This window comes from Saccopteryx bilineata, chromosome 4 (genome assembly GCF_036850765.1).
Source record: "Saccopteryx bilineata isolate mSacBil1 chromosome 4, mSacBil1_pri_phased_curated, whole genome shotgun sequence".
Lineage (NCBI taxonomy): Eukaryota > Metazoa > Chordata > Mammalia > Chiroptera > Emballonuridae > Saccopteryx > Saccopteryx bilineata.
The window spans coordinates 285,335,189-285,354,417 of NC_089493.1; the positions used below are offsets into that span (position 1 = coordinate 285,335,189).

General features: G+C 42.9%; 2 protein-coding genes across 5 annotated transcripts in view; one reads left to right on the forward strand and one right to left on the reverse strand.

Annotated features, from left to right (window-relative positions):
* Positions 1 to 6,769, reverse strand: part of UBN1 (ubinuclein 1) — a 32,835-nt gene extending 26,066 nt beyond the window's left edge. For all 3 annotated transcript variants that reach the window (XR_010731190.1, XM_066274986.1, XM_066274985.1), the window contains exons 1-2: positions 6,667 to 6,769; positions 2,216 to 2,503 (exon numbers count right to left, since the gene is read on the reverse strand). Coding sequence is in view for 2 of the 3 variants with exons in the window: in XM_066274986.1 (XP_066131083.1) it covers positions 2,216 to 2,464 (249 nt within the window). In the remaining variant the exon portion in view is untranslated. The remainder of the gene's footprint in view (positions 1 to 2,215; positions 2,504 to 6,666) is intronic.
* A 2,292-nt stretch (positions 6,770 to 9,061) lies between these two features.
* The window catches only part of GLYR1 (glyoxylate reductase 1 homolog), a 46,737-nt gene continuing 36,569 nt past the window's right edge, over positions 9,062 to 19,229 (forward strand). For both annotated transcript variants that reach the window (XM_066274988.1, XM_066274989.1), the window contains exons 1-3: positions 9,062 to 9,243; positions 10,248 to 10,284; positions 11,199 to 11,278. In XM_066274988.1, coding sequence (XP_066131085.1) covers positions 9,140 to 9,243; positions 10,248 to 10,284; positions 11,199 to 11,278 — 221 coding nt within the window. In that variant the 5' untranslated portion in view covers positions 9,062 to 9,139. The remainder of the gene's footprint in view (positions 9,244 to 10,247; positions 10,285 to 11,198; positions 11,279 to 19,229) is intronic.

Sequence of the window (19,229 nt, forward strand, 5' to 3'; positions counted from 1 at the left end):
TGAATACAATATTCTCCGTGTATGTTCCATGCATTTTTCTGCAATGGAGAAGAACATCTAGAATCCCCCCAAAAAGATGAAACTGGAGCATAGGAGTTCTAATTTCAGTTCACCTATTAGTTTGGTTTGAGCCCATAAATCAATACCTTATTTAATCCCTGCTACTTACTCTTCCTCTCAAGGAAGAGGATACTATTCTTACTTTGAAAAAGGGATTGTGAATTAATTTGAAATTACTTTTTCTCATCTGCCCACTGGACCTCATACAACAGGTTGACCCTTGGCACAGAATCAATTGGCTTCTGTTCAGCCAATCAAATCTTAATCAAGAAACACATTTTTACCTGAGCAAAGAAAACTGGATAATCCTTCTAACCAAAGGTACTCACCCCAAACAGCACAACCATGAACTAGACTAAAGGAGCACTGGCCACTGAAGCACTGCTGGAAACTGCACCAACATTATCTTAGACATCCTGTGAGCCAGGCAACACAGCCTAGTCTCCATTTGACTAAGAGCCACTCTACGGAACAAATGCTGCAGTGTGGGACCCAACAAACCTACCCTCAGAGCCTCGCATTGTGCATGGGTATACAGTAAGTGCTTATAAATGCTTTTCACCTAGCTCCTGTTCATACTGTATGATTTCATCCATATAAAATGCAAAAAACAGGCAGAATTAATCTAAGCTGTTGGAAATCAGGGCAGTCGTTACCCTTGAGGGCAGGGTAGTATTTTGAGAAGGCAGGAGGAGAATTTCTAAGTGTCCTGGAAAATGTTATATTTTGTGATCTAGATGCAGGTTACATGGATGTGTTAACATTGTAGAATTCCATTAAGCTGTGTATTTATTGTATGTTCTGTTTTCTTAAGTGCATAATTCAATTTACAAGTTTATAAAAGTTTTTATAATGTTAATGATTTGCCAAAGCATCAGTAATAGTTGAAACTGGGTGATAGGTACTATCCTCTCTATTCTGTGAATGTTTGAGAAGTTCCATACGAAAAAGTAAAATACAAATCTGTCAGGGAAACATAGATTATTTAAAAAAACATCTGAGAAATCTAACTGATTCTCAAAAACCCTGGAGGCTACAATCCAATTCTGTATCCCCCTCAAATAAGTAAAACAAGAAATATCCCGGGTAAAATAGGTTTCTATCCCTCCAGTGAAGTAACTACCCAATATATTATTGTATTGAGAAGAGATGAGCAGTGTGTATTTTTTCTTGTCTGTCCTTACATGAGGCAGAGTGAGAATCCCTTGAGAAAGAAAAATGGCCAGCATGAAATCCACCACTGGAACAGCCAGGGACTGGTCACATTTACATATAAGGACTATCGGAAAGTTCTGTCCATTTTTGGAATAAAACAAAATACAAATTTTTCTTACCGTCAATAAACTTGATTAAATAATATAATTGCCATTATTATTAATGATTTCTTGCCAGCATGAGGGCAATTTGTATACCCCATTTTTGAAAAATGTTTTATCTTTTGATGCAAAAAATTGAACCAGTGCTTGTTTGATATCTTCTTCATTTTTGAATTTTTTGCCCTTCAAAAAATTTTGTAAGGACAAAAACAAGTGCTAGTTGGAGGGTGCTAAGTCTGGGGAATATGGTGGATGCGACAGACATGCTTCTGTAGCATTTCTTCCTTGTTGAAATTTGTAAAAATTACAGTGGCGTAAATGAACTTTATCAGTAGCCATGGGTACACTATCGCTTCACACATAAGACTAACATGAATCAACTTTGTTTTAGTTAATTTGCTATGTCAGTATGTATACATTAAGTAATAAAAATAGAGAGGCACACATGCACCAAATAAACATGTGATTACGTGTCGAAACTTGTGATAGAAACGAACAGAACTTTCCGGTAGACCTTATACATGTAATATTTACAGTCTTGGTGGGAAAAATGCGTTTCACTTATTTATATTAATTACCACAGCCATAATTCAAATTAGCTTTGGATATGCATTTTCTCTAGCATAAATCAGGAGAATGGTTCTAAAAAGGATTCTATCCCTTCATGCCCAGGGCAAAACCAGCAAACTCAGTGTTTGCTTTGGGAGGGGTGCTGTGATCTCAGGACAGCCAAAGCCTCCCTAATCTTGCTTTCACCTTCTGCAAGTCCCATTTGCACACCTTGCCCTGAGCACTAGATCTATAGTGAGTCTGGGGCCACTGGGCGGGGCGGGGGATACCTTATCTCCAGGTTGAAGGCCCTTCACTTTCCCTCGTATATTCTTCACAAGCTCTGGGTAGAAGAATTCTGGGCAGCGCTTGTGATCTGGCTCAAAGAGGGTGAGCGTAATCCGAACAGCTGCTGCAGCCGGCTCAGAGTCTTGATGCTGCTCTGATCCTCCAACCTCCTCTTTCCGGGATTTCTTCAAAAACACAGGATTCAGAGAACCTGGGAGAGAGGTGAACTGGACCCTGTGGGGCTCCGACATGGCTTCCAACAAGTCTTAGTGGATGTCACTGCATGGCTTCTGTTAACATTAAAAAGAAGGGCCAAGTTAATTAAACCAAGGTTTTTCCTGTTCAGCTATACAGATTTAAGTTTAAAAGAATTTCATTGTCAAGAAGAATCCACTGTTCAATTTATCTTAATTACCATTTACTGCTTTTTTTCTGTTTAAATACTATTCATCTTAAATATAAAACTTTTTTTTAAGATCCCATATGTGCCTTGACCAGGCAAGCCCAGGGGTTTTGAATCGGCGACCTCAGCATTCCAGATCTATGTTTTATCACTGTAATACCACAGGTCAGGCTTAAATATAAAATTTTTCATAAATATATAAAAATTACCCAAATCCTATTATCCAGAGATAATTACTGTTTAGCATACTTTCTTCTAATTCTTTTTGTATGTATATTCACTAGATCCTTGACATTAGAGAACCCAGTCTGAAAGAATCGTAAAGAATCTTCAAAAATTATGCCCTGGCCAGATAGCTCAGTTAGTTAGAGCATCATCCCAATACACCAAGGTTGCAAGTATGATCCCTGGTCAGGGCACATGCAGGAATAGATCAATGTTTCTGTCTCTGTCTGTCTCCCTTTCTCTCTAAAATCAATAAATTTAAAAAATATTTTGTATAGTCTCAAAAATAATCCTCAAAATTGCACAGAACCCTAGGGAATACTGTTCTTTTAATTTATCCAATACTTTTTTTCTGGCTAAGAATAATCTCTTTTGTAAAACCACCTTATTTTCATCACCAGCATTTACTTTCATTTAAAGCCATTCTTGCCTGACCTGTGGTGGCACAGTGGATAAACACATCGACCTCAAAGGTTCGAAATGCTAGGCTTGCCTGGTCAAGACACATATGGGAGTTGATGTTTCCTGCTCCTCCCCTCTTCTCTCGCTCTCTTTCCTCTCTAAAATGAATAAATAAAATCTTTTAAAAAAAAGCCATTCTTCACTACGACAAAAGTTTTCATCTGCTCAGAGCAATGCCTACCACAGAATCAGTAAAAAAACAAACAAAAGAAAAGCAGTGTTTCAAGAGTGGTGTGGCTAGGCTCATTTCCTATGACAACAGTCTCTCACCACCCAAACTTAGGCCTCAGCAAAGTGCCAAATTATCACATGCCAAAGACCTTCAAAGTTCCTTGGAAATGGTGAGAGTATACTGTGAATTCCAGAATTCCAAGGTTTTATAGAATATAAATATGCAAATATATCACATACATATATATTTTGTTTCATATATAATTCACGTCCTGCTTTTTAAAACATATTTGAGATCTTCTTACCGTGTCTATATGATAATCACTGCAGCCTTGTTTGTATAGAAAAAATAATACAAGCAACCTAAATCTGAACATCCAGCATTAAGGGAATGATTGAAAAAAATTAAAGTTTTCTTTATTTGTAAGGGATTTTGATATATTGTAAATATATAATATGTATTATAAATACATATAATGTCTGTTATCTCTTGTACTTTTCCTTCATTATTATTAACTGTTTAATTTTGCTTAGAGTGAGGTATGATAAAATAAATTTAAACTTTTTAGCCTGACCTGTGGTGGTGCAGTGGATAAAGCGTTGACCTGGAAATGCTGAGGTCGCCGGTTTGAAACCCTGGGCTTGCCTGGTCAAGGCATATATGGGAGTTGATGCTTCCAGCTCCTCCCCCCTTCTCTCTCTCTCTCCTCTCTCTTCCTCTCTGTCTCTCTCTCCCTCTCTCTCTCCTCTCTAAAAATGAATAAATTAAATTTTTTTTTAACTTTTTATGCAATTGAAACTAGGCTCTTTCCCCTTATGGCTTTTCCCATTTCTTTTGTGCCTAGAATGAACTTTTGTGCCTAGAAGTTCTTCTCCAACCAGGAATTTTTATATATATAAGACCTGACCTATCCAGTCTTTCACAGATATAATTTTCACTTTGAACACTTTAACCCGAATTAAATTTACTATGATATAAGGTAACTATGATATACCTTGGTTTCTTCCCAGGATCAGTCACTAAATAATCCTTCTTTTGCCAGAATGATCTGGCATATACCACATACAATGTGTCTTAGATACCTTAAGATCTACTTCTGAAATCCACCCTGTTATTTTGATCTAGCATCTGGAGATTCCTTAAACAGTACAACACTGTTTCAAGAGGTATTATGGCATACTTTTACAAAATTGTGAATTTAAAATTCATCTTTATTATTCTTTTAAAAGTAATATTTGGCTATTCCAGCCTGTTTATTATTTCAGATAACTTTTAGAATCATTTTGATAAATTCCCCCAAAAAGCTCAGTGCATTTTGATGTAAATGGATCATAAATATGAATTAATTCAGGAATTTACATATATTATATATACTCATATATGTATCTGGATATTTATATAGCATATGCAGTATTCATTTTTCCTATTATGACCATAAAACTGTGATCTATAAAACCAGACAAGAAAGTAAAATATCTGAAAATAAAGAGTTAAAATATAACCCCAATTAGGCAACAAAGTGATGAGCAGTAAAAAAGACTGGTGGCACAAAAGACCATCATGCACTAAGATGTTGGAAATAAATTTCAGCTGAAGGCTTAAAAGTCCCCTACTGATAAGAGCAGGCAAGTCTCACTTTAAGAAGGGAATTGAAGCCTGATCTGTGGTGGCGCAGTGGATAAAGCATCAACCTGGAAACACTGAGGTTGCTGGTCCAAAACCCTGGCTTGCCTGGTCAAGGCACATATGGGAGTTGATGCTTCCTGCTCCTCCCCCCTTCTCTCTCCCCCCCCTTCTCTCCTCTCTAAAATGAATAAATAAGAAATTTTTTTTAAAAAAAGGGAATTGAAAATTAACCAATGGGATGCAGGAAAGGTCATCCTAGAAGAGGCAGCCTGGTCTCCACCCCACCTACATCAGTAATTTAAAAATGTAACCTAATCCTGACCCTAATTTTAATTTTTCCATTGATCTGAAAAAGAAAGAAAAGGAGGGAGGGAGAGACGGAGAGAGGGAGAGCTGGAAGAAAAGGAGAAAGAAGCATTAATTCGCTGTTCTACTCAGTTGCTCCATCCAGTCCTGCATTCATTCTGCTTCTAGAACCCGCAACCCCTGTGCATTGGGCAGAATTACAATTTTAGACATTGTAACTTCAGTCTTAGATGATAACACTGTTTCTCTTGGGATGCAAGGTCATCCTAGAAGCAACCAAAATTTTAAAATGTAACCTTATCCTGACCCAAATTTTAGACATTGTAACTTCAGTCCACTTAGATAGTAACATTGTTTCTCTTTGTGGTTTAAGTGACTCTGAAGGCCTGACAATTTATAGATATAAGAGAATAAATTAAATCAAACCTATAACGTATTGACACTTAGATGTTCCTTATAATCAAAACTGCTATTGTGTGTACTAAGTCATTAGATACATTTAAGAGAATTTGACACTAGTAACTGACAGACTTTTTTTTTTTTTTTTTTGTATTTTTCTAAAGTTGGAAACGGGGAGGCAGTCAGACTCCCGCATGCGCCTGACCAGGATCCACTCGGCACACCCACCAGGGGGCGATGCTCTGTTGCAACCAGAACCTGAGGCAGAGGCCATGGAGCCATCCTCTGCGCCTGGACCAACTTTGCTCCAATGGAGCCTTGGCTGCGGGAGAGAGAGAGACAGAGAGGAAGGAGAGAGGGAGGGGTGGAGAAGCAGATGGGCGTTTCTGCTGTGTGCCCTGGCCAGGAATCGAACCCGGGAATCCTGCACGCCAGGCTGACGCTCTACCACTGAGCCAACCAGCCAGGGCCCAGACTTTTCAAATCCTTAAGAAAAGATAAGTTTGGAAGTGTATATTTAAAAGAACCTGACCTACATTTATTTGACTCACAAGACTTAATTAAGTCCTTGGAAAGATTTTACTATTAGGTTTATAAGTTCACTGTTTTAGAAGTTTTGAAGTATTTGAAAGAACAAGTATATAAAACTTTAAATGCAGTATAAAACATTTAAAGACATTTACCTTTGTAAAAAGAGCCCATTGTTTAGGGGAATTCAATCTGTTAATCTGGTGCCTTAATTGAAGCTTTGTAAAGGAAGCATTTTGGGTTTTATATAAACATTCTTAATTTGTAAATAAAACAAGATCAGCAAAAACGTATAGTCTTAAGAAAAACTAAGTATTTAAATATAGGCATACCTTGGAGATATTGTGGGTTCAGTTGCAGACTACCACAGTAAAGCGAGTGGTAATCTTTTTGCTGGTGGAGGGTCTTGCCTTCAATTTGTAAAAGACGCAACATCTGTGAAGGGCAATAAAGTGAAGCGCAATAAAATGAGGTATGCCTGAACTCACCTTTAATGAGTTAAACTTTATTCTAAGTAAAAGTACAGTATCCTACAAAAAAAAAAAAAGGCCCTCTTAAAAACCACCAACTGATGAAATGCTAGCCTCCTTTTGTTATCTCGGGTTATTTCCAGGAATGATGTATTTTTACTACCCAGCCTTTTACTAATTACATTTTCAAACTGGTTATTGCTGAAACATTAAAAAAAAAACACACACAAAAAAAACCCCCCTGAATTTTGCATGCTAATTTTGTAATTATTCTGAACTCCTGTTTTAATGAGTATCCCCTTTGTTTCAAAATAAGCTATCCTGTCATCCACAGAAATGAGAATTTTGTCTTCTTTCTGGAAAATTCTGTTTTATTTTTGTTTCATGTCTAATTGCATTGGCTAGAACTTGCAAGATAATATTAGACAATACAGTCTTTGCCATGTTCCTGACTCTAAAGGGAATGCCTCTAGGCCTAGTGTGATGTTAATTAAGTCATATTTTTTATCAAGTCATTAAAATATCCTTCAATTCCTTGAAAATTAGCCTGACCAGACGGTGGCGCAGTGGATAGAGCATCGGACTGGGATGTGGAGGACCCAGGTTTGAGACCCCAAAATCGCCAGTTTGAGCATGGGCTCATCTCACTTCAGCTAAAGCTCACCCAATACCCAGGGTCGCGGGCTTAAGCAAGGGGTTACTCGGTCTGCTGAAGACCCGGGTCAAGGCACATATGAGAAAGCAATCAATGAACAACTAAGGCGCCACAACGAAAAACTAATGATTGATGCTTCTCATCTCTCCCTATTCCTGTCTGTCCCTATCTATCGCTCTCTCTCTGACTCTCTGTCTCTGTTAAAAAAAAAAAAAAAAGAGAGAGAGAGACAGGGTATCCCATCGAAAATTAGAGTTTTAAAATTAGAAACTTGTGTTTAATTTTATGAAATTACTTCCTGGAATCATAACTATGCTCTAAAATATCTTTTTGTCTTTAAAACAAAGCGGTAAATAACAGTTCGTGTAACTGACAGGACTTTAGGGAAACTGAACTCCAATGAAAAAGCAGGTTGTGTACAAGGTAGTTCGCTAAACACACACCCCGCTTACACCAAAGCCTCCGGGTATAAAAAAAAACACACAAAAACCCACAAAAACTCGCCTACAGATGTGTGTGAACCCGCCACCTTTTCAAGTAGGCGGCGACCCAAGAAAAGTCCGGTTCTAAGTTCACACTTGACTTAGACTTTAGAGTCTGCAACTGGAAATAGGCCCTTTTGAAAATTTTTATTTTCTACCTGGAATCTGACTTCGGGGCTGTCGCTGTGCTGAACTGTTTGTTCCTAGTTCCCCATTCAACGGCTCAAGAGCTCACGTATTGCAACTGCTCCTGGCCTCTGCTTTCCTGTCGCCACAACAACCGGCTCCGAACTTCTCGAAAAGTGTCAAACTACAACTCGGCTTACGTGAGAGCCCGGTCGCGACAAAGACACGCACCTTTGTCCCCGGAGCGACGCAGGCTACGGCCCCACGGGCCGCGTTCGTCCGCGCGCGACCGTCCTCTTGCCGGCCCGGGAGCCCGGGTTGCAGGGCTGCTAGCGGCCGGCCCCCGAGCCATGCCTCCTGGCGGGCGGCCGGCCTGCGCCGCGGCCCATGGCCGGGTCCCCGAGCGCCTGGGGCGGCCTCGCCGGCCGTGCCGCCTGCCGGCCCAGGAGGGAGCGGAGAGATGCCGGCTCCAAGGCGGTGGAACAGCTCCGGACCTCAGGGCGGGCTGCCCCGGCGCCCTGGGAGAACTTGCAGCGCGATCGAGGGCTCGGGGTCGGAGCCGCTCCCCGAGAGCGGCCCTTAGAGAGCGCGCTCCGAAGCCCCGGGGCGCCCCCCGGGCGCGGGGCCCCGGGCGCGGGCGGAGGCTGGCTTCCAGGCCGCGCCGAGATCCGTCAGAGCAGCTGCCGGCGCGGCGACGCGGCCGGCCCCGGGGCCCGCCCGGGACTAACTGCCGTCACGGAAACGCCGAGGTAGAGGGAGACAGAGGCCAGGATCCCGCGGCGGGGCGGGCCGCAGGGCCGGCTCCCTCGCGCACTCGATCCGCGGCTCAGTCGTCGCCGTCGTCGTCGCCGCCGCCGCCGCCTTCGCCACCGCCTCAGACCGCGGATGCTTCGTTGTCACGAGCCCGAGGGAGGAGGAAGGAGCCGGGAGTTCGGGGCTCCGGCGCGCTGAGACCGCTGCGCCCTAGTCACGTGCCTCTCGCCCGGCCAATAAGCCCCGGCGGGCGCGGTGACATCAGAGCAGCGGTTAGGCCGATGACAGCCGTCCCCGTCACGTGGCCGGGCGCACTCCAATGGGCGGTGCCAGAGCAAGCTCAAGTTCCCGGCGGCCCGTGCGTCGGTGGTGGTTGGGTGGTAAGATGGCGGCTGTGAGTCTGCGGCTCGGCGATTTGGTGTGGTGAGTCCTGGCGGCTGGGGCCAAGCGAGGTGCGCCGGGGAGCTGCTGCCCTGGGCGGGGAGTTCATGGCCAGCCCCGGAGCTGCCTTTCTGTGCGCTCCAGGCCGCGGAAAGGGCGAGATGAGGTGCGGGCGCTGGGAACGACGCCGGGCGGAAGGGGCAGCCCTGGCCCCGGGGGACTGAGTTCGAGGGTGGCCGTGATGGGCCCCGCTCTGAACCGCGAGGCCGCCGGGGAGAGAGCTACGCTCCAGCCCGGACGCCGGCAGCTACTGTGGAGGGCATCCCCGGCGTCGGCCGCGGACGCCGGTTCCTCCGGGTCTTGCTGGGGCTGCCGGGTAAGCGGGAGAGCCGGGGCGGCTGCGGGGCTGTCTCGCCCGGAGAAGCCCGTTAAAATCCGCGTTGCGATGGAACCGACCTGTGCGGGCGACTCGGCCGGGGATGTCGAAACCGGACTGATGGCGCTGCCCTGTGAAGAAATGGAGGAGACACCGCTCCTTTAGGCAGTGACCGGTGCCTTCTTGGTGCCTCTCGTGGTCTGTTTTTGTGTCCTAGACAACCGCCCGAACCAAGACTGACAGTCGCCGCCTCCCCTCGAGCTGCGTAGCTTGTTTCTCGACCCAGAGGAAGGCTTCCATTAATATTTGGCAAAGCTGGCTGGTCTCGCGGTGAATTAAAACAGACTGTAAGGGGAAGTCTGTGTTTACAGAACAAACTGCCCTCCCACCCCCATCGCGGGGAGGCTCTAAACAAGCGACTCTTGGTGGTTTTGTTGTATCCCTTGTTACCAGAAGAATGCACGTATCTTACGCACATACAATTTTGCATTCCACTTCTGAGGGGTGCTGGCTTGTTGGGTCCATCCATAGGAGCCAGATGAAGAACTCCTGTTTGCCAGCTTTTGTTCTGCCATTGGAAGGTGCAAGTGGCGATTTAGGAAATTAAATTGCATATTGAGAGGGCTGAAAGGGATGGACTGGCAATGCTGACTCTCTGTGTTTTCTCTAGGGGGAAACTCGGCCGGTACCCTCCGTGGCCAGGAAAGGTGAGTGTTCTTGCTGTAAACTAAGAAAGACATCTGAAGTTGAGTTTGAAGAGGTAAAGAATGTAAGATGAGTTCCTCTCCATTTCTGGCATTGAGTTAAACTGTTTTCTATTTAAATAATGCTCACAATTGTTTTTCTCTAGTATCAGTTCGTTCAGAAAAAGCCTTAGACTATAAACCAGGTCATTTAATCTGCAGTAATTGCTTATTTCTTGAATTAGAAATGGTTCTGGTGGAGGTTTTTAATCCTGGAAATCAAGTCTAGTTTGGATTTAGCTTTATACTGAAATCTAACAAAAGGAGAAGAAAATAAATTCTCCAGAAAGAGAGAAATCTAAATGTAGGTTAGTGAAAAGTCAAAGTATTTTTGTCCCAACTCAGTTTAAATCTTCTTTCCATATTACCATATGTGCTGCTCCAGAGCTGCTTTGCAGAAGTTGGCATTTCAGATTTTGCATGAGGCAATCCATCATAGCTTTCCAAATGTTCGGTTTTTATATTCTTGCCAGGAGCCGCAGAAATATATCTTTAGACTGTGTGTTTGCAGTATGGAATTTTCAAGTGCCTCAGTTGTCTTTGTCACTGTTACCTGTCTCAGCTCTTCCTGCATTGAAGTGCTTTTAAAAGTGTCCTTTACATTTCTTCAGTGATGACAGGGTTGCTTTGGGGAGGAATGATCTGGTCTTGGTTTTAATTGCTTTTAAAATAGGGTCATTTCAGTAAAAGGGAAATTGTATCTACCGAACACTTTGCTACATGTTAGCTATAGAGAACTTCTGTAGAAAAGTGCTACGCTAGACATATACTAGGCCTTGGGTTTTTATTTTAAGACATTTCTTTTGTTTTATTTCATTTTTTTCTTACAAACTTCGATTCTGTGAGAAAAAAACTTTTTTCCTCCTTTTATCCACTAGATTGTTAATCCACCTAAGGATTTGAAGAAACCTCGTGGAAAGAAATGCTTCTTTGTGAAGTTTTTTGGAACAGAGGATCAGTGAGTAGTGTTTACCAAAAGTTTCACTTTCCCTTTGTTTAGACGTTGCCCTGGGTCTGAGCTGCTTTGAGAATATTCCAGAGACTCTAGTTCAGTCTTATGGATGGCATATCCTCATACCTAAATAAAAGGTGCCAGTCCTATCTTGTAGAAATTGTCCTGGGTAATACCAATGTCAGTCAGGTGAGAGGTAGGACTCACCACCTTCTGAATCTGATAATCACATTGAGATAGTTTCTCATGTCTCTTTACCCAATTCCATAGGTGGTTCCTTTTCTGAAACCCAAATTTGGTTCTCGTTTTAAAAAACTTTATCATTGTGGCTTGTGCATGAGGTCTACAGTGAAAATAAAAGGAATTGTTTAATCTGCTTTCTTTTATAAGACTAAATAATTCGCTCTAACATTGTAACAGTAAAGCTTTTTAACCAGACCTGTCCTAGAGTTGAACTCAGAGCCATTAATTTGCGATTCCTTGATAGACCATATAAGAAATCACAGTCAGGGGAAGAATGTGTATTTCTTTGAGTGATTTGTTTAGTTTTCTCATCACTTACATCAAGTTGATTACCTAGGTCTAGCTAGATGGTTTGATTTAAGTAGTTGTATTCCTGTTACAGGAAAATGTGATTATGGTTTAGTGAAATGTGACTTTTCTGATAATCTGATACCAATAATCAGAATACATATTCCTAAAAAGTGATATACGGAAATCTCTTATAAACACTATTCTTCATCCCCTCAGGAGTTTATGTGTCAGAGTGCTTACTCATCCTGGTTTAGCATTTTCCTGGCATCATACAGATACACTGATATAGCCAGTCCCAGTTCCCTGTTACAAACCAAGTTAGCAGTCTTTTGATGGCAATATTTCAAAGGAGTCACTATCCTGGAGCTGTGAAAGTCAGACACTCTAGAAGAGGGAGTGTTTAGTATGCCATAGATTTCACAAGAAAGATTGTCCTAATGCATAAAACAGTGCTAATTTTACAACCACACTCTGCATTGCTTGACACTGAAGGAAACATGCCAGGAAAGTGAATGTTGTGGGGCCCGTCTCCTAGAGACTCAGGTGACATAAACATCTAAGATGGGATTAAGTGAAGAATGAGTGATCTTGGTCATTATTAAAGGGCTCTGGAATATAATCAGTGAAGAACAGCCAGGTCAAAGGAGATGGAATTTGAGTCAAACTCTGAGGATGAATATAGACTTTGTATAGGTAGGAACAGTAAGGGTATTCGCAGGCCAGTGGGAATACTATAAACATCTGGGCTTTGAGTTGGATGTGTGGGCAGAGAGAGGCTCCCTGCTTAGGGTAAGGAATGTGTGCTGGGAATAACAGAGGCAGTATGGATGTCCTGACTGTACTTTTTGTTTAGTTAATCAAGTATGAAAGAAATATGGGAACTCATGGAAAATAGGGACTTAATCAGATTATAGCAGGCCTGACTCTTTAATGTAAAAAAACAAAAACTGAAAAGCACAATTGAAATTGATGAAATAAATGGCCTTAAGGAAGTAAACACTGCCTTGTTCACAAACTCCCTTTAACAAGGGGCACCCCAGGTAGAATACCCTAAATGTTGTATGACTATGTTTAGGATATATAAGGAGTACAATATGAAACAAACATTTAAGACAGGAGTCGGGAACCTTTTTGGCTGAGAGATCCATGAACGCCACATATTTTAAAATGTAATTCCATGAGAGCCATACAACTACCCGTGTATGTTAGGCATTATCCAATAAAAATTTGGTGTTGTCCCGGAGGACAGCTGTGATTGGCTCCAGTCACCCGCAACCATGATCATGAGCAGTAGGAAATGAATGGATTATAATACAGGAGAATGTTTTATATTTTTAACGTTATTATTATTATTTTTTTAAGATTTGTCTGTGAGCCAGATGCAGCCATCAAAAGAGCCACATCTGGCTCGCAAGCCATAGGTTCCTGACCCCTGATTTAAGAGATGGTTTAGCCCTAGGCGGGTGGCTCAATTGGTTAGAGTGTTGTCCTGATATGCAAAGGTTGTGGGTTCAGTCCCTGGTTAGGGCACAAACAGGAACAGATCAATGTTTCTTTCTCCCTCCTTTCCTCCCTCCCTCCCTCTCTTCCTCTCTCTAAAATTAATAATTTTTTTTAACTTAGAGACAGACAGGAAGGGAGAGAGATGAGAAGCATTAACTTGTATTTGTGTCACATTTAATTGTTCATTGATTGCTTCTCACATGTGCATTAACCAGGGATTCCAGCCAAATCAATGACTCCTTGCTCAAGCCAGCAACTTTGGGCTCAAGCCAGTGACCACAGGATCATGTCTGTGATCCCATGCTGAAGTCCTCTATCCACTGCGCCACCACCAGTCAGGCAATAATAATTTTTTTTTAAGAGGTGGTTTAGACAGGAAATGCAAGTGAACTTTTTAGGGATAACAAATTTGTGAGGGACAGAGCCATAAATGGCTATAAAAGAAGCTGGGTTCTACCTCACTTTTAATACTTGATGTCAGGGAGAGGGGCATGGGCTCCCAGCACACCCTGGAGTTGAGGCTTCTCTGGTGATTGGGCCCTGACCTTGGTGGACAGGGTCTGACCCAGTGGGGCTGTTCCTGTAGTCCTAAAGAATATAGGATTCAGTCACAGGTGTTCTATGGAGAAAATGTATAGAGATAGGGTTTTTTATATTAGCAAGGACCTTTATTAAAGAATGAAAAGAGTAGTTCCTTAAGATAAATGATGATTTCAGTCTTAGAAACCTGCTTTTTTTCTCTCCCTACTCTGCTAGAACATGGAACAAATCATGGTTCCATCTCGCTGTCAGGAAGACAGGGCCAAGCTTTCCTGACCAGTCTCCCATGAAGTGAAGGCTTAGTCAGATGGCTGGACCCTCTTTGAGGCGGAGTGTTTTCTAGTTCATAGAAATACAGAGGAAAAGATAACTTTGCCAACAACTCCACCAGATGACCGCAACCAAAGCTTAAATCTCAGGAGCATGATTCCCACCCCCTTGGACAAGTGGCTGCCCATCAGAGTAGAAACTGAGCTCAGTTTAAAAGTTGAATCAGTGACTGCGGATGACAGATTGGCGGGGGTTCGTTTAGTTTGTAGGTGCTCAGAACCACCAGAAACAAACCAGTTCCGAGAATGCTGTGGCATAATGGTCGGTATAGAAACTGAGAGGCAGGAGAGCTGTGGATTTTAAGTAATAAGATGTCAGCCTGAGGAACTTTTACATCAAGCCAGATAGAAGGTGGGGCAGGCTGAATACTAAGATAACTTCTTTAAAAATCTGTGGCTCATAGCATAACAGATAGGAACCATCTGAACTTCCCTTTTTCTTTTCACCTGGCAATTATTGGCCCACTTCCCCCACATTTGAAACTGTAATATAGTAGTTGGAGAATTGAGCCAAAGGGATAGTGAAGGCCACTGCTCTGGATACTTGGACTGAGCCAGCAGCGTCCCTCTGCCAGGGCTGGACGGTAGCTGTCCTAGAGAGCGCTGAGTAGATTCTCCTCCCCGGCGCCAGCATCAGCTCCCGGCCTACAGGTAACTCCTTTGGCGGCCGAGGCAGTGGGCTCCCAGAGCAGGTCTCATGCACCGGAATTACAGACACTTGCATAAAAAGAAGCAGCTGGCTGCGTTGGGGTAGACAGCGCAGCTTGAGAGCCTCGTGCAGCATTTGGGAATGTTTTCAAGTTTTGAGAACAAAACCTATGTCTTATCTGCAAGTCTTTGTTGATGTCCATATAATAATCATTGCTTGAAATTAACTGAGAAATTCTAAATTATTTTCTTTGTGATTTCTTCATTTTATTTTTCGAGTTGTGGTTTTTGGGTGTCTTGATTCCTGAATGGCTTAGACTTGGACCTCTAACATCTCTGTAATACTTAGCCTTTCTCAGTGTTTTGGGGTGGGGGAGCTTAGAACTTGTTTACTAATACTACTCACCAAATCCAGATGGTGAAGCGAACCCACATCTTTTGACCCTGTTCTTGTCCTCACCTTTGGACTATGCTTGCCTGTGTTCTCTCTCTTTTCCACCCAGGTCATTGTGTCTGCGAAGTCTGAGACACATATGTGAGGTGTTTGAGATTATTCATAGACTGGCTTCTTTAATATGATAGTTGCATGGTATGATTTTAATTTAAGGGGACAGCATATCAGAATTATGGAAGTTTTTGAAAATGTGAGGTTTTTAAACTCATTTGAGTAGAGTGTGTTCTGAGGTTGGCTAACTGGAAGGTTTAGATTTTACAAATGAAAAGATTTTGTAGGGGGCATATCAGAATATCAGGGTAAGTTAGCTGCTCTTGTATGTGCTGCAGGTGCAGCTAAACCAGCCAAGCAGTAGCTACCCACCTGAGCAAACTTAACAGACAAGGAAGTAATGAAGAAAACTGTCCAGGCAGTCAGAATAACCCTTGTTCTACAGCAGAGGTCTTTATTGTTGATTTGATGTTTTAAAAAAAGATAATACGTATTTATAGTTATCCCCCAAAGAACTCAAGCTGTATACCCTGAAAGGATTTCATTCGTCTCTCCCTCAGCCCCCCAGTTCCCTGCCCAGGGTTATGCAGTGTTTCTTACCCACGGCCCTCTGGAGATAGTGTGTATGTAATCAAGAAGTTATATTTTTACACAAGTGGTAGCACAGGACACACCCTGCTCTGCATCCTGCTTTTTTCTACTAAGCCAAATATCTTAAGGGATCTTCCCTTTTGTACTTTGTAGTGAACTCACTGATTGCTACTTTGTTTTCAGGCATTGAGTTCTACAAACAATATGTAATTAACTTCCTATTACATAAAAGCAAAGGCATGTACTTTAGACACAACTTGGCTAAGCTTGATTTTTCTGACTTCCCAGCCTACAGCAAGTTGGGTGGAAAAGGTCCAGCTCCATGTAGGCATTAGGAAAATGACATGAGGGAAATCACAAATTGCAGCTTTATATCAAGGAAAGCAACAGCAGTCACTAAAAAAATATACAAACAACAGCACAACCACAAAAAGCCGCTAAAGCCTTACAACATTTAACCTAGAGTTACCCTGAATGTGCCTGGAAGGCATCATTTACCCCGTAATTATTTATTGAGCACCAGTTGCATGTCAGGCCTGCCTGCTGAGCCTCAGTGGTGCATTATTGAAGCCCCTGCTGAAAAGCATACCCTCTTTAAGGAGACAGGGTTTTGCAATACTATAGCCTTGAGAGAAAAAGTTCTATTCAGACAGCCAAAGGGATTTCAGTTTGGTTTGCTTTCAGGAAGTAATCCTTCTGGGACTCTGGAGGGCTGGCTTTTTATTTGCCATTTTTCTGATCTGACAGGACACTTCAACAACAGGTTAGTTTCTTATGTAGATTAGCATTTATGCTATCAGTTCATTTAGCAAATCATTTTTACTTTTCAAAGATAATCATAGAGGGCCTGACCAGGCGGTGGCACAGTGAAGAGAGCGTTGGACTGGGATGCCGAGGACCCAGGTTCCAGACCCCGAGGTCGCCAGCTTGAGCGCAGGCTCATCTGGTTTGAGCAAAGTTCACCAGCTTAGACCCAAGGTCGCTGGCTCGAGCAAGGGGTTACTCGGTCTGCTGAAGGCCCGCGGTCAAGGCACCTATGAGAAAGCAATCAATGAACAACTAAGGTGTCGCAAGGAAAAACTAATGATTGATGCTTCTCATCTCTCTCTGTTCCTGTCTGTCTGTCCCTATCTGTCCCTCTCTCTGACTCTCTCTCTCTGTCTCTGTAAAAAAAAAAAAAAAAAGATCATAGAGGACATTTTCATTTTAGTATTTCAAATGCCAGTCTTGAGGTTGAATGGAATTTGACTGGACTGTTCTCCACATAGGCATGGATTTATTGGTGCTTCCTCCACAGATGTCCTTACCCTTTCACTTAGTGTGAATCAGGTTAATGTGGGAAGGCGGTAGGTATTAGGAGTCTTAGAGTGTGTTGTCCTATCTCAAGGGTTCCATGAAAACCACCACATTGGTCTTATACTAGAACTTGTGCAGAGCTCAGCTTCTGATCTGAAGCTCAGAAAAGGAAGACACCTGTCTTGAGGGCTGTGGTTCTTTAAGCTTAATTACTGATACTTGTGTCATATTCAAGCCACCAGTTAGTTTGACAGCTTAACTTGCTTTTCAGGACGTGTCTGTCTTTGTATCTGATTGCTCTGATGGCCTGTCCTTTAGAAACACTATATATGCAAGGAGGAGCAAGAAGGTCAGTTCAGTGGTGTATTTGCCAGGCAATGTGGGGTTGAAATTTAATTCTGGTTTGCCTACCTATAGATTGGATCTATTGGCTCAACTGTGTCAAATTTCAAACTTTAAAATGAATTGGTCACAGAAGGGTACCTGCTTACCCCATCTGGTGGAAGCTCAATGCAGTGAGACCAATGTCTGAGTCCCCTTTTATTGTCCATTTTGTCTAGTGGTTTTTTGTTGTTGTTTTTTAAGTGAAGGAGGTGAGTTAGATTCCCACATGCACCCCAACCTGGATCCACCAGCAACCCCCACCTGGGGCCAATGCTCAGACCAACCGAGCTATCCTTAGTGCCTTGGCCAACATACGAACCAATCAAAAAACTGTCTGTGGGAGTTGAAGAGAGAGATAAGGGGGAGAGCATTTGGAAGAGAAGCAGATGGTCGCTTCTCCTGTGTGCCCTGATAAGGGAATGAACCAGGGACGTCTGTATGCCAGGCCAATGCTCTATCCACTGAGCCAACTGGCCAGAGCCATTCTGTCTAGTTTTGTTTACCTATAGATAACATGGCTAGTTCTGGTTTGCTGTCACATTTGCAGGTTGATGGTCCCATGGCTGTTGGGTTTGTAGAGATCCATTGTCACAACTATTAGCACAACAATCCACACACAGGTGTCTATTGGTCTATTGGTCAGTTGCCCGCACTATTTTTATGTAAGGGGTTAGCACTTTTACTAGGATTAGTGAAGATTCTCTAGCTTCCTCTGACAGAAAGAACCTTAAGTTAGTGTGATAACCCAGTTTCTATATCCTTAACCTGACCCATTTTTTCAGAAGGTTATACTGTGAAACCTGTGAATGTTATAGGGTAAAACATATAAATTAACTATTACCTTTGCCAACCATATAAAATTCTCTCCTTTATACTGGGAAACTGAATGTCATTTAAGGAAACCACAAAAAGTCAGCTGGGGCAAATTGTTCAGATAAGTATAGTTGGCCAAATATTCCAGAATTGACAATCGAGGGCTTTTTTCACTTTCATGTGTTATGCACCAGTGGTAGGAGGCCTTCCTTTGTGACTGCTGCCCTTATTCCAAGCCATGTGTCACATGTTCTATGTGGTCAGTAGCCATGGATACAATCATTTATGAGCAAATATAGACTCCCACAGCGGCAAATATCTGTAAGAGCAAAAGATTTTAAGTGTTTACATTTCTTTTCTTTTTTTTTTGTATTTTCCCGCATGCGCCCGACAGGGATCTACCCGGCAGGCCCACCAGGGGGCGATGCTCTGCCCATCGGGGGCGTCACTGTTGTGACCAGAGCCACTCTAGCGCCTGAGGCAGAGGCCATGGAGCCATCCCCAGCGATTGGGCCATCTTTGCTCCAATGGAGCCTTGGCTACGGGAGGGGAAGCGAGAGAGAAGAAGGAGAGGGGGAGGGGTGGAGAAGCAGATGGGCTCTTCTCCTGTGTGCCCTGGCCAGGAATCGAACCCAGGACTTCCTCACACCAGGCCGACACTCCACCACTGAGCCAACCGGCCAGGGCCTTAAATATTGCATTTCTTTAGTCCTCATAGCATCCCTGATTCTGAGCTGATTGACAGGTCATTGATCTGGTTTAGGTTATTGCTGAGCAGTGATGCTTCCAGGTGGCCTGCTTTTTTAGGATTCATGTGTGGCCATCTGTACTGTGTGGTGAGAAAGGGAGAGCATCTCCAGGTTTCCTTTGTTCT